Below are 13723 nucleotides of genomic sequence, written 5' to 3'. Positions count from 1 at the left end.
CTTTTACCCTCTCGCTGCCTCCATACACTCTCCTCTAGTTTCATCCACCCGATCCAAAATGAAAGCAGTCGTGCATCTCTGGTTCCCGTTTTACCAAAATTATTTTAAAAAAATAAAAAATAAATGGCATGAAGTTTAGTATCACATGACTTTGAATTCTCCTTCATTCACCTCACTTTTTTAAGTTACCAGACTAAAACATTTTCTTTTAACATCATTCATTTTTTACTTGCTTACAATATGTTTTTTTAACCAACAACACAGTTTCCCTGCTGCTACTTTTCCAAAATTTCCAAAATTAGTAGGGACAAATATTAGAATTAGCAAGTAGCACTATTTCAGCTTTTCTTCTGAATGAACCAGATAATCCATTGGGGTGTTTTGGTCATTTTTCATCAGCTTTATCTGAGCTGTGGATTGACCATTTTTAATACAAGTTCATATTTTTGGCCTCCTACTGCACTTCAGTGCAGCCAGAGTATTATAAACAATACTGGCAGACCGGCCTTTGCTGAAATGTCAGTACAGTTTTACATTTATTTTAAGTTAAATCATAAGTCATTGACTTTCTAACAGCTGCAAATGCAACAGTTACTGAGTCAGTAGTTCACATTAAGCTTGTGTTCCTATTTGCAATTTTTATTGAACCACTAGCAGCAGCAATTAGACAGAATTCAGTAATTAAGGGCATAAAATGCAAGAACGTGGAACATAAAATCAGCCTTTATGCGGATGATGTGTTACTCTTTCTCCAAAATTCACAAACCAATATCTCTGGGGTGATTGAATTGATAAACTCTTTTGCAAGAATATCAGATTACTCAATTAACTGGTCAAAATCTACAGTCCTACCGATTAATTGCTCCTTCCATAATTCCTCTTCTACACCACTGCAATCGGGAAATATAAAATATTTAGGTATTAATGTTTCTCCCAAGCTTGCAGATCTAACTAAATTAAACCATATCCCACTTTTAAAGAAGGTAGAAGATGATCTGGCTAGATGGAAATGTCTATCACTCATGGGAAGGGTTGCCGCTATAAAAATGATGGTCTTACCAAAAATAAATTATTTATTCTCAATGATCCCAACTAAACCGCCACAAGATTGGTTCAGATCTCTAGATTCATGTATGTCCAAATTCCTTTGGAAAAATAAACCCCCACGTATAAGCTTAAAAACACTACAAAAGACCAAGGATAAAGGAGGACTAGAACTGCCTAACTTTCAGCACTACTTCTTAGCCAACAGGCTTCAGTTTATCTCAGGATGGCTAAAACACACCCTCTTAGATGAACCTTGGCTAGATGTAGAACAAGCACTCTGCAATAATCTAGAGATCTCAGACCTACCATTTATCAGCTCAAACATCCAACGACATGAATGCTTTAAAAGCATCAACATCAGCTCTTCTCTGACAGCATGGTGGGAGTTTCTAAAATTGACGGCGTCTTCATTAATCCCATGCAAACGTACACCTATCTGGAACAACCCTGACATATTACAAAACAATAATATGATAAACTTTTCAGATTGGAGTGATAAAGGAATCAAATATTTAGAACATATACTAGAAGGAACAGAATTTATTTAATTTGACGGACTAGTTACACAATATGGGATCAACAAGAAAAGATTTTTAGAATATCAACAAATTAAATCCATAGTAAAAAAGAAATTTAAACCGGGTCAAGTTGAACTACAAACACCACCAAGTGTGGTTCAATTTCTTACTCTTAAACCCCCCAAATTACTATCCAAAATATACAGAATGCTTTCTAAAACAGATGAATCAATATCACTTCCTATTGCAAAATGGGAAGCGGATTTATCAGTTAACTTAGACCTAAACTTCTGGTCTCAGATTTGCTTAAAAACCTTTCATCTAATTAGAAATCCCAGTCTTCAATTAATTCAATACAAAATATTACATAGAGTGCACTATACAGGTCATCGGATGTTCAAGATGGGCTTTACGTCTACCAACAACTGCTCACACTGCCAAACCAATTCACCGGACAATTATATCCACGCTCTTTGGTTCTGTCCACCAGTTCAGAAGTTTTGGCGCGAGATATGTGAAGACTTATCGAAGTGTCTGAAATGTAACATTCCAACTTCCCCCTTAGTGTGTTTGTTGGGCAGCTTAGATAATGTCACTTCAGAAAAGAATATCGCCCATATGGTTTTCACTGCCCTATGCATAGCCAAGAAAACAGTCCTCATGAACTGGAAAAATAAAAACAATCTTAATTCTAACCAATATAGAAATTATCTATTAGATTACATTAGTCTTGATACAGCCTCTGCCACCACATCAGATCAATTGCTCTGGGCTCCTTTGATCAGCTCCATCACCTAGTGGGGGTGGGGGGTCATAGTTTGGTCCCGCCTTCACTGTTGTGATTGGTGTGGGGGTAGGGACAGGCTTAGGGCGTCGGGGGGTTCCCCGGAGGCATCTTCCTTGGGGGGCTCAACCCGGGGTAGCGGTCATGTCCGGTTAGGGGCTCTGTTGGCTCTCAGGTGACTGTTTCCTCGCGGCTGCGTGCAGCGGGGCTAGGGGAGGGTCTGTGCTGACGGACGTGGGTTACTGACCTGGTAGCCTGGCTGCCCCTGGGTGGGTCCGGGATGGGCGTGAGGTTCTGGGGGCGCTCCATCTCTGGGCTGGGACCCGGACCGGGCCTCGGGGGGCTTGGGTCCTGGTTGGTGTGTTGCCGGGGTTGTGGGCGGGTGGGTGCATGGGGGCCCAGCCCTGGAGCAGGGTGCCGCCGGTGCATCGAGCCACCTGGGGGGCTCTTCAACTGGTGGGGGAGATTGTCACATCTTGCAGGAGCTTTCCTCTCCTCAGGAGCTCCCTCTGCAGGAGGGGGAGATACAGGAGAGGTGGAGGAAGATCTCAGCCTGGGTGTTTATTGTCTTATGTAGTCTGGAAGATGAGTGGATGGTGGGGTGGGTGCAGTTTTCTCTGTGGTGGGGTTGGGTGGACTGTCCCGGGCTCTGTGGGGCCGGGCGGCGCTGCTGCACTGGGCCCCGGTCTGGATGGGCCTGGGCCCCCTTTCCCTGGCGGGTCGCGGAGTGTGGGGGTGCCTACTGGGGTCAGCGGGGGAGCTGGCCCCAGGGAGGGGTCACCTGCCCCTCCCTTCCTTCCCTCCCCATCTCCAGCTGCCTCCCTCTTCCCGCTCCACCACAACCACCCACACATGCAGGGCCTTGGAGTAGGGGTATGTCACCAGGGTGCAGAGGAGGCTACCCCCCCCCCTCTGTCCCCTTCTGGCTGCCTCTGCCTCAATTTTATCCCACAACTTAGACATTCACATTACTCACACTCTCATTACACATACATATAGGATCTTGGGGGTGGGCACGATACACGGAGTCCAAAGTACCATCAGGGTGTACACCCCACCCCTGGCATCGTTGCCCACCTCTCAATTTTAAATACACATAGACATTGAGGGCTAGCAGGAGGGACCATGCGCTTACCTGCTGCTCTCTGGCAGGTAGCTCCAAGCCCTCCTGGGTTTTAAATGCACCTTAAAACACACATGCATCAACACTACAATGAGCGGGTGGAGGGAGGTTTGGAGTCTTCTCTCACCCCCATTCTCTGCGACCTGCTGGAGCAGGGGGGCTAGGAGGAGGAGTTGGCCGTACGACTGCGGTCTGGAGTGTGGAGCCTTCCTGCTGCTGCGGAGTCGGGGCGGTCTGCCTCCCCCAACCGCAGGGAAAAGGGAAACACCACCTGGGTCTGGGTGCAGTTCCCCCCTCCAGGGGCGGGGGCACCTAGACCCGGTTTGTAGAGTACGCTTGGGGAGTGTGATCGTGTGTACAACGTCTCTTTATGTCTGTCTCCATGTTGGTTGAGTGTGGAGTAAGTGCATATGAGAGCATGAGGGTGGGAATGGATGTTTGTATCTGTGTGTGCCTGTATGTCTGTGTCTATATGTCAGGTTGGGTGTCAGGCGCCACCTCTCTGGGGACATCTCAGGCCCTCCAAGGTTTGGAGGCCTATCTCCCCCTACCACCACTTCCCCTGCCAGTGGCAGACTCCCTCAGACATCGGTGCGTTGGTGGTTCTTTGTGTCCGGGGATGGGCGTCCAGGTACACACCAGCTCACTCCTTGGCGGCCGCTTATCGGGGCCTGGAGCCTGGGGCTCGCTCGGGCCACTTCGGAGGTGGGGTGCCCCCGGCCTCTCGGCCTGGGGCTCGGTCACTCAGGCGCAGCTGGCTGCCGGCGGAGCTCACGGGCGCGTCACTGCAACTCCCCCTGGCTTCTGCTCCGCGGCTGCTGAGTGAGCCCTCATCTGGGAGTGAGCCCTCATCTGGGACTCAGCTCTTTCCGGGACAGTGGCGCAGCTGCCCCTCTGTTGGTCTTCCTTGGTCTCTTGTGTTCTGGGGGCCTCTGGATGTCTGGAGTTTTGATCTCCTCCACACCCGCTTCATGCCCTGGAGGACGGGGCTGTGGCCCCCCCACACCCTCTAGCAGATTATTACATGAAGGAACCTTTTAAAAAACAAAAAACAAGCGCGTCCATGCTCACAGGTGTACACACGGGTGATCACACCCACAAACTACACCCTTTTTGGCTCCTACCTCAAAGCACACTGTGTTCTGTTGATCTTATGTGCTGCACAATAATGTTTAACAATTAGTATTTACTGTCATATTCCCATATATCATTGTGATGTTGTTTATTCTATTACTCTTGTTCTCTTCTGCTTGCTTTCTTTTTTCTTTCTCAGCAGGTGACCCAGGTGATTGATATATGCATTTTTTTTCTCTGCTCATTCTGTTGGTTTTTGTTTTTTGCCCTTCTCCCCCGTCCCTCTTCTCAGCTGTTTCTCTTTCCCTCTTTCTTTCTCCCCTTCTTTCCCCCAGTCAAGTCTGTCCCGTATTCAGTAAGTGAAAATAAAATAAACAATAAAAGGTGAATCAAATGGACCATTACGGCAAGGCTGGGATGGTCAGTTTGGTAAAGTAAATCCGTTGGGCATCTTTCTTTGCCTTTAGACAACAATTCTGAGGGCAAAAGAGCCAAACGGGACAGGCCAAAATAAAAAATAAAAAAAGCTTGTGTTCCTTGAAGTACATCTCGGCAGAACTTCAAGTGTGCCTTGGACCACTCCACGACATTTTTTATGACCCTGTCTTGACATTTTAGACATCAGAATTTGGAGGCGCAGAATGCTTTTCATAGCTTTTACCTACTTTGTAAACATCACTTAGCTCCATTTTCAGATTGTCAGCCATCTACTTAGAGGAGCCCATGGCTCTTCAAACTCAAGGTCTGAGCCAAAGAATTTAACTTCTAAAGCTGTAATCAGTTGAAAATACATAATAACAGTACTTGACTTAGCATTCTTAGTTTGTCATTTACGGCTTAATGATTAAGTGACATTCTGAGACTTTACAAGAGGGAACTTTTTTTCCTTAATTTAATTAATTTAAGTTTATTTAGTTTAAGGGAGAAAAAGTAGTAATGCAATCAGAGTTGAAGAAATACTCACATTTTAATATACTTTTACTGCATGGTTGCCTTTTTGCATTCACCAAAGTCTAAATGTTCCCAACCTTTTTTCATGCGATTACACTCTTCACCATGCAGCAGACTGTGACAGCACTGAGCAGCTCCTTCAGTGGGAGACTGCGGCACCCACGGTGTGGGACGGAGAGATTTCGCAGGTCTTTCCTCCCCACTGCTGTCAGACTCCATAATAAAGACTTTAACTGATCAAGCACACACATCCATACATATGCAATAATACTAAGTGCAATAATCCTTTCTGTCATCGTTGTATTTTTACTCAGTTGTATATAGTATTTGTATTTGTATTCTATTTTTATCTTATTGTATATTTATTTTATTTTGTTCTACTGTATATAGTATTTTATTTTATTCTATTCTGTACAGTTGTGTACTGTATTTATTCTTATTGTATTCTAATTTTTGCCTCATAACTTTTGCACTGTCCACTTCCTGCTGTGACAAAACAAATTTCCCAAGTGTGGGACTAATAAAGGTTATCTTATCTTATCTTATCGTATCTTAAATTTAATTGGCTTAACACATTTTTTTTTAATTTACCTAAAACTTATTTTCTATTCTACTTTTTATTACAAGCTATATTCACCCATTCACAGCACTCTTATTCTATTTACTATCTTCACCCCTCACAACCTAAAGTATCTATTGGGCCGGCAATTTGTGTCACAGATTATTGCCCAAGGACACCAAAAAACTGTGTACTGGAGGAGCAGGGGTAATCAAACCACAAACCTTCCAATTAGTAGTACATCCCACTCTACCACTCAAGCCACAGCTGCCCCAGTAAAACCGAGAGACTGTTGAAAACTGGAACAGAAACTGTGCTTTGGTTAAGTCACTGTGTGTATATGTGTGTGTGTCATTGCTGTTCATGTCTGCTCTTTGTCGCATGGCCACAAGGTTGGGGGATACTTGCCTTTCAGGGACTCCATATTTTATTTATTGTAGGGAGTGTGCATAAGAGCAAGGCAGAGAGCAGAAGGAAAAGGGAGAGGAGAAAAGCATGAGATTGACGCATAAGGATGAAGGTGAGACAGAATGAGCAAAAAAAACTTTAGAATAGACATTTGAAACAATAAAAAAAAAATACTGTAGCGGAAAGGCACATGATGAAAGAATATTATATTGTTTACTCTCCACATTTTTATACCTTCCAAACTAACTTTCTTTATCCAGAAAACTGCTACCATACCACACTGCTGCTATTCCATTATATGTCTGCATGCCTAACTCTGATGTTCTTGCATTTACACAACTGGAACTAATGGCACTGCTTCTGGAGTCCTTCCGAATTAACCCTTTGAGTCAGCCAAGCACACAAATGCACACAGACACACAAATACACTGCTTAAAAACTCCTGAGGGGAAAGTTACTAAAGAAAATTAATGAGTTGTATCAAATAGCTCAGGAACCATGCAGTGTGTGCACTTTAACTCTTGTTGTGTGGTGTCAGAGAAGCAGTTGTTAAGGTTATAAAGAGTAGCAAATTGAGTGCCCAGTTACTGGCTGCACACACAGAGCTAAACTTAGTATACTGTATCTACATGACAATACTTTTCACACCCCTCAGGCTACAGTCTTGGTTTTAAGATTGGCATTTGCAATCTTTATCTATAGCTGTAGCTATGATTGATTCAGCTATGAAAAGCTGCAATAAAACATTGTTTTTGAAGGTTCAGGCTGTTGATAAATTAACTGCATGACACATAAAGAGGTTCGCCTGCAGCTCTCAGAGGTGAGGGTTGTACACGTGGGAATTTATCTGATATTGACTAAGTTATTACATCTCAGCTCGCACAGAAATCTATTAAAAACTGGATTTACATTAATTGTGTGAGTGTGCGTGATAATGAATATTTTCTCACAGTCATGCTGCATCTCTCACGCTCAAGGTCACGGTAGCTGCATAGTGTAATAAGTTCTACCAGTAAACAGTTTGTGTATCCGTCCTACAGCAGGCCTTTCCCTCCCTGAACCTTTACAATAGCAGCAGGATTGAACTACGCTCAACTCAGACAAGTCAGATATGTCTCTGTGTGCCTGGGGGCTTGCTAAACTGAATCTGCTTCGATAGTAACAGCACTGTAGAAGTCTAAACGCAACAAGTCTCACTGGATTTTCTTTCTCTTTTCATATATAAAGATGTGACAATGTCAAGCTGAAAAAGAAATATTTTATTGCACATTAGCACATTCAGAGTTAAAAGTTTAGTATGAGACCAATAGCTCCTGTCTCAAAACAGTTAGAAATACTTTTTGTTTGTTTGTTTGCTTTCTTTTGACAAAGTGTGTAATTCCAAATCTCAGGCATAAAGCAGCGGATGAGTCTCACATGTGACATGTGTACAAGATACTCAATTTCGTGCATGCTCAAAAAGCACACAGCGGCGCAATCAAGTAGTCACTTTCACACCCACATCTACATGTTAATGACATGTTAGCATGTGGCTGTGATCATTCATCATGGTAAACCGCAGGGGAACCACCACAAAAATGTTTGAAATAAACCTAATGAGGCACTTAAATCACTTTCACCCAGCTGAACATGCCCAACTTGAAGAAGGGCAAAGTGGCTAAAGCTAAAGCTAACCAGAGCTCAGAGCTAGCCAGATGTCAGCAACCACAACCTGAGGCAGCGTGAGCCTCGGTATGAGCAGTAAAGGAATCAAAGCAGTTAAAAGGAAAATTATGGAGATGAGTGAAAAAGAGAAAAAGGTTGATGTCCTGTTATCTGGTAATTTTATAATTTAAAGGAAAATGATATATAAGGACCTGACACTTGTTTTGTTGTACAAATGCTCTTGCTTTGTTTGGGAAGGTAAAATTTGTCAGGTAAAGGTGGGTGTATAGCAACTTTATTATTTGCACCCCACTATTTTTATTTAGAGAAAATGTTAAAGCTTAATAATTTATCTTATTTGGAAAATAAAATGAAGCATTTTATGGCTGTTTGGCTGATTATTGTTTTGGTGCATCAGTGAATCTCAAATCGAATGCATTGTTTTCTGTAGTTTTGGTCCAAAACAACCGGACTAATTATCCTTTAAAGCCATAAATACTTTTTGTTCACAGCTGGTAAGTGTTGGTTGCTGGGTCACTGCCTGCCTGTTCAGTAGAAGGGAACATTAAGAAAGGCAGAAATACAATTCAAATACACATGTAACATTTAACATGAATCTGTCAAAACAATTATTATTTTTGAACTGTTAGTGTTGTTGTGCTGCACCTTTGGTATGCATGTCAGATCTTATTAAGAACAGCTTTTAAACATATATCTGTTTTATGTGTGGAAAATGTGTTGTGTCTTTGCGATGGTCACCAGCCATATGTATGTAAGTCTCTCAGTATCTGTGGGCAGCTGATTTGAGGCTGCACATGAGACACAGCTCTATGTGCTGTGGCGAAAGCTATCAGTTTTTGGTAGGGCATGCTCGTATTACAAGAAAAACACTTGGCTTCGTGATCATTTTGATGGCATTACTACAGTTTGCACATCGTGCAAATGTTGCTAATGGTGAACACTGCTGTTCACCATTTGATCAAGTTGGTCTATAAAGTCTTGGAACGACTAGAGTTGCATTTATTTAAGCCCATAATATGTGTAGGTAGTAAATAGGAAGTCAGTCGGTTAAGCTAGAGGAAATCCTGGTCATGCTAACATCTGCAATCAGCTAATTTGAGATATCAGCTAAACATTTTTGAAGAAAAAAGGTATCTAACCAACATTTGTGTTTTAGCCGTTTGTGAAGAGAATATCAACAGCGAGGCAAAATTAAAAGTAAAAAGTAAACAAAATAAAAAATAAATGAATAAATCAAAAAGAGAGACAGAAACATAGAAGGGGATAATGACAGTTAACAATGGCTGTTATGCAAGAAAATGTACAAGTCCACTTGCTCCATCTGCCGCTGGGGTTTTCTTGATTAATCATGAAGGAATTTGCGACATGGCTCATACCATAAGAGAAAAACAAACTGTGGAGACCACAATGAGAAGGGCTCACTCCAGATATTGTGCAGATGACAATATCACAGCCATACATGCAAACTCACACACACGAGGTTATTACAGGTTATTTTAGCTTGTATTCCTTGAGGAATACAAAAAACCCCTGCCACACTCTAATGCTTAAACAGAGTCAAAGCTCTGCTCGGTAGCAATAAAAGCTCCTTTTACACGTGTGTAAAATGCCTCATAAAGACCTAAAGACCCAGAAAATGCGGGAAACAGTCCTTTTCTATCCTGGATAGCTCCTGTAAGATTCATATCACTGTTGTGCTATGGAGCCTTTCATTGAATTATCGAATTACAATACAGAAAACAAGGTCTTAAAACGCTCCATTAGCATAACAGGGCAATAATACTGAGTTTCAATCAAAAAAGAGAAAAGAGGAATATTGTTCCACTTTGTTCCAGTTAGCCTCATTCCATTTCTGTGAGAATACCTAAAAGCTGCAGATAGTTCCCTTTAAATCTGAAAAGCCCTGAGCATTTTTTTTGTCCTCTTAGCTCCTCCTCCCTCTTTCATCCTAATACCTCCACTTCCCTGTATAAATGTATCATTACAGTATCATTATGTCTATGGTATCCCCCCCAGCCTCCATTTACAGGGACTTAGGTACTGTGTTCTGGGACTTAGGTGGACCCATTATGTTATTAAGTCATTATGAACCGGGACACAGAGAAAATAATACCCATAATGGGAGCTACATTGGGCACTGCTTAAGTCTATAACTATAACTCCCATCCTCCCTGCTTTCCTGCCTATTTGTCTGTCTGCCTGTAAACCTGTACGTGCTCTGTGTCATGTTACACATACCCAACAAAGCTATTTACCAGAAAAACAGAAAAATAGTGTGAAGTGAAACTTCTGATTTATTTAATTATGTAAACATGTGTTGGCAACAACGGGCTCACCCCAGAATTAGGATATGCTGTCCACCCCAGCTCAGCTGTGGCCACCCGAGTGTCCATCAAGGTCTCTGCAGCAAAGAAAGAAAAAGACAGAGAGAACCAGCGGTTAGCCACACAGAAGCTATTTTGAGTACCATCCCACACAGCTAAATTATATTCAAGCCCCAGTGATCGCTTGACACTCATTGATGAACAGAAAGCAAGAATCCCTACAGTGTTTCATCCGTCTCTGTTACTCTTCTGTTAAGACTAGAAACAAATCCTTGGCACTTTGCTGGAAGGAACCTCTGAGAGACTAAAAAAAACTCTTTGCATTGTGTTATCTCGCTATATACAGTACTAGACTACATCCTGCCTTTGTCCTGCTTATATGTGTGCAAGTATTATGAAAGATAAGTGGGTATGTCGATACACTGTATGAGGTTTGCAGATGGCCTGGCAAAAAGAGTTGGCTTCACATATGAAGAAGGAGCCCTCCAAGGTTAGGCTCTGATGTATTTGCGTCAGCTTTCCTTAACCTAAAGTTATGAAAACGCATATATCTGCAAGCCATAAAATGTTTTTTAATTTCAGATTAATTAGCTAATTTTCTAAACGCCTGCCAAAAAACATGATGACCTATGTTGGATAACTTTAGGCTACACAAAATGAAAGAGTAACACAATACAGCCTGAAAAAGGAAGAAAAAAGTACAGAGAAATGTTCAAGGATTGGATTTATCTTTGTTTGGACTTTTATTATACAACATGTCATATCTGGCCACATATCAGTGCAATATGAGAACACAGATTGCCCCCTTCCTAATCCTCAGGGACATAGCTTAGACAAATAAGTCTGGCAGCTCACACCAGAAGTTTATCAGCTCTTTTTTTGATTAATATCTGCCTTGCTGGTACATGATATGTTGCTCAAGGAAAGAAGAGAGAAATATGGCAGTTTTCACAAAGCGCTCACCTGCCCCTCTCCCTGCAATACAGATTTATAGAGCGATGGACTAACTGACATGCTGGCCTTAGCAGAGTAATGATAGATTGATAATTTCCCCTGTAACAGACAGTTTATCCTCGGTCCTAAAACATTAATATTACAGAGAGTGAACCAAAGGATATTTCACATTTTCCGATGTCCCCTGCCACGACATACACTCCATTGTGTTTGTTGTTTTGTGTTGTGTCCAGACAGATTAAAAACTGCGAGACAGAAGGGTGAATGGTATGCTTGTGTGATGATCTGCATTCTGTAGTAGACAAGCAGAAAGTGTGTGTGTGTGTGCAATTTTCATAGGAACTGTGGTCGTTGTGTGTTTGGCTTGGAGCTCTTCCACTTTCACAGCAAATGGTTGGCTAGCACAACCCACATGTGTTGTTGATAAGGGAGAAATCTCACTCTGATTAAATGCATAGACACAACGATGCCCTCTTTCAAGATTTCCAGGAGAGGTTCCAGCCCTCATCACCCTCCCTTTACCTACTCCCCCAGAACAAGCACGCACTCGCAGCTGCTGCTAATTTGGAGTCTCACTGAAGTCGCTGTGCATTTTGAAATCATTCCAAATGACGGAACACTCAAAGCCCGTCATCCGTGGTTCAAGAGCGTTGGTTAAAATTTTTTTAAAAACAAGTACATTGTGGTAAGGATGAGTGACAAGCCACCTGTAAGAAGAAAAGAGCCTTTTCATTCTCAATCTCTACTTACTGGGAGAAACTGTCCTCAGACATGAAACCAATTAGCCCCTGCACACACAAGCACTCACAATGCATGTTAGGACACACGCAGATGGACACCCGTTCTGCTCATGCACCAGCCAACTTAGAGAGCAATTTTCTGTGTACACCTACAGTGACAGCCTTGTTCACACCCGGCTTCCATCAGAGTATTTCAATTTCCCTAAGATCAGCCTTGCCTTGTCTAGTTTCCACAGCCAGCCAGCTCCAGCCTGCCTGCCTGCCTACTTGTACGACTTGCTGTCAGCTGGGGAGATAGGAGCATGAAACAGCCCTCAGCGCCAGCCAGCATTGTGGGGACTGCCAAACCTTTCTCTGGGGAAATCACAGAAGCTTTAGTCAAATCACACAGGCTCTTGGTCGACCATTTTTTTTTTCTATTTCCTTTTAAAATGGAAGGGGGAGGGTTGGGGTTGGAGGGGATTCGGTCTAAGATAGGATGCAGAAACGAAAAGAAAAATAAAAAAAGGTCAAAGGCCCAAGGGAGGGGTGGATGAGCAGAGTCATGTGGTCTAATGCCTACCATTAGCAGAATATCAAAGTAGCGGATGAGTAAATGGAGTATGCTAAGTGGTGATTAGCAACGGGGAGGGGCTCGAACAGCCATCATGGCATTGCTCGCACACCTGTCCACTGGCACTGGAGATTTTGAAAATGTCCCTTGTGTATGTGTATGTGTGGGGCTTTTAAATGAGCACTTCTGTGAACCGTTCATCCATTAAATGATAAGTGGATTTGAATAGTTTCATTATAAAATCAACTTAATTACACGAAACATCTCTTCGAAAAAGAGGAAACATTGTTTTTTATTGCTGAAATTACAAGTTATCTAAATAGCCTAAGGTTACACACTAATTAAATTTTGGTATAGGTATTTTTTAAATTTATTTAATATTGGGTAATATTGGGTAAATAATAAACAATTAATCTGTTAGTTTAATTGGTTATTATAATGAGTTTTAGTTTCAGTTGATTGCCTGTTTCTCTGTTGCCCCTGTAATGGAGTGGCGATCTGTCCAGGGTGTACTCTGCCCCCCCACCCCACCCCCAACACAAACACAATACAGTATGGAGTGCAGTTAAAAACAATACATTACTGAAAATTGCATTTCAAGGACCCGGGATGTTTATTGTCTGTCTAGAAGCTTAATGTTGGGTTACTCCTTAGCATTGTAAAAGCAATTAGTCGTCCACGCACTCCAAGTTTATAGCAAGTCATTTGCAAGGCAAGGAAAGGACCTTGCCATGTCCCTAGTGTTTGGAAGGTAGCCCAGTGTGTTTTCTTCTGTATTCATATTCTGCTATGTCAGCTCCACCTGCAAGCTCCACTAAATTAAGACCAGGCAGTTTCACCAGTAGTTGAGTCTTTGTGAAAATTGTTAACATGGAGAGATTAATGTTAACTAAGCAGCCACGGCTCATAAATCTATTGGAAAACAATGGCTTGTAGGTGTCGGCGTCACCAGCCTTAAATACATTCAAGGATCCGTAAGGCTCGAGGCTGTATTGCAACTGCATCACAGAATATTAGTTACCC

The 13723-nt window shown here is 42.4% G+C and overlaps 1 protein-coding gene across 2 annotated transcripts in view; it reads right to left on the bottom strand.

Moving 5' to 3' along the window:
* The window catches only part of LOC113010977 (ephrin type-B receptor 1-B), a 436216-nt gene that overhangs the window by 117422 nt on the left and 305071 nt on the right, over window positions 1–13723 (bottom strand). For both annotated transcript variants that reach the window (XM_080292596.1, XM_080292597.1), the window contains exon 22: window positions 10466–10530. In XM_080292596.1, coding sequence (XP_080148722.1) covers window positions 10466–10530 — 65 coding nt within the window. The remainder of the gene's footprint in view (window positions 1–10465; window positions 10531–13723) is intronic.

This window comes from Astatotilapia calliptera, chromosome 18, assembly GCF_964374335.1.
Source record: "Astatotilapia calliptera chromosome 18, fAstCal68.1, whole genome shotgun sequence".
NCBI lineage: Eukaryota > Metazoa > Chordata > Actinopteri > Cichliformes > Cichlidae > Astatotilapia > Astatotilapia calliptera.
The sequence above is the reverse complement of the archived record's forward strand: the minus strand, read 5'-3'. Positions and strand labels throughout refer to the sequence as shown.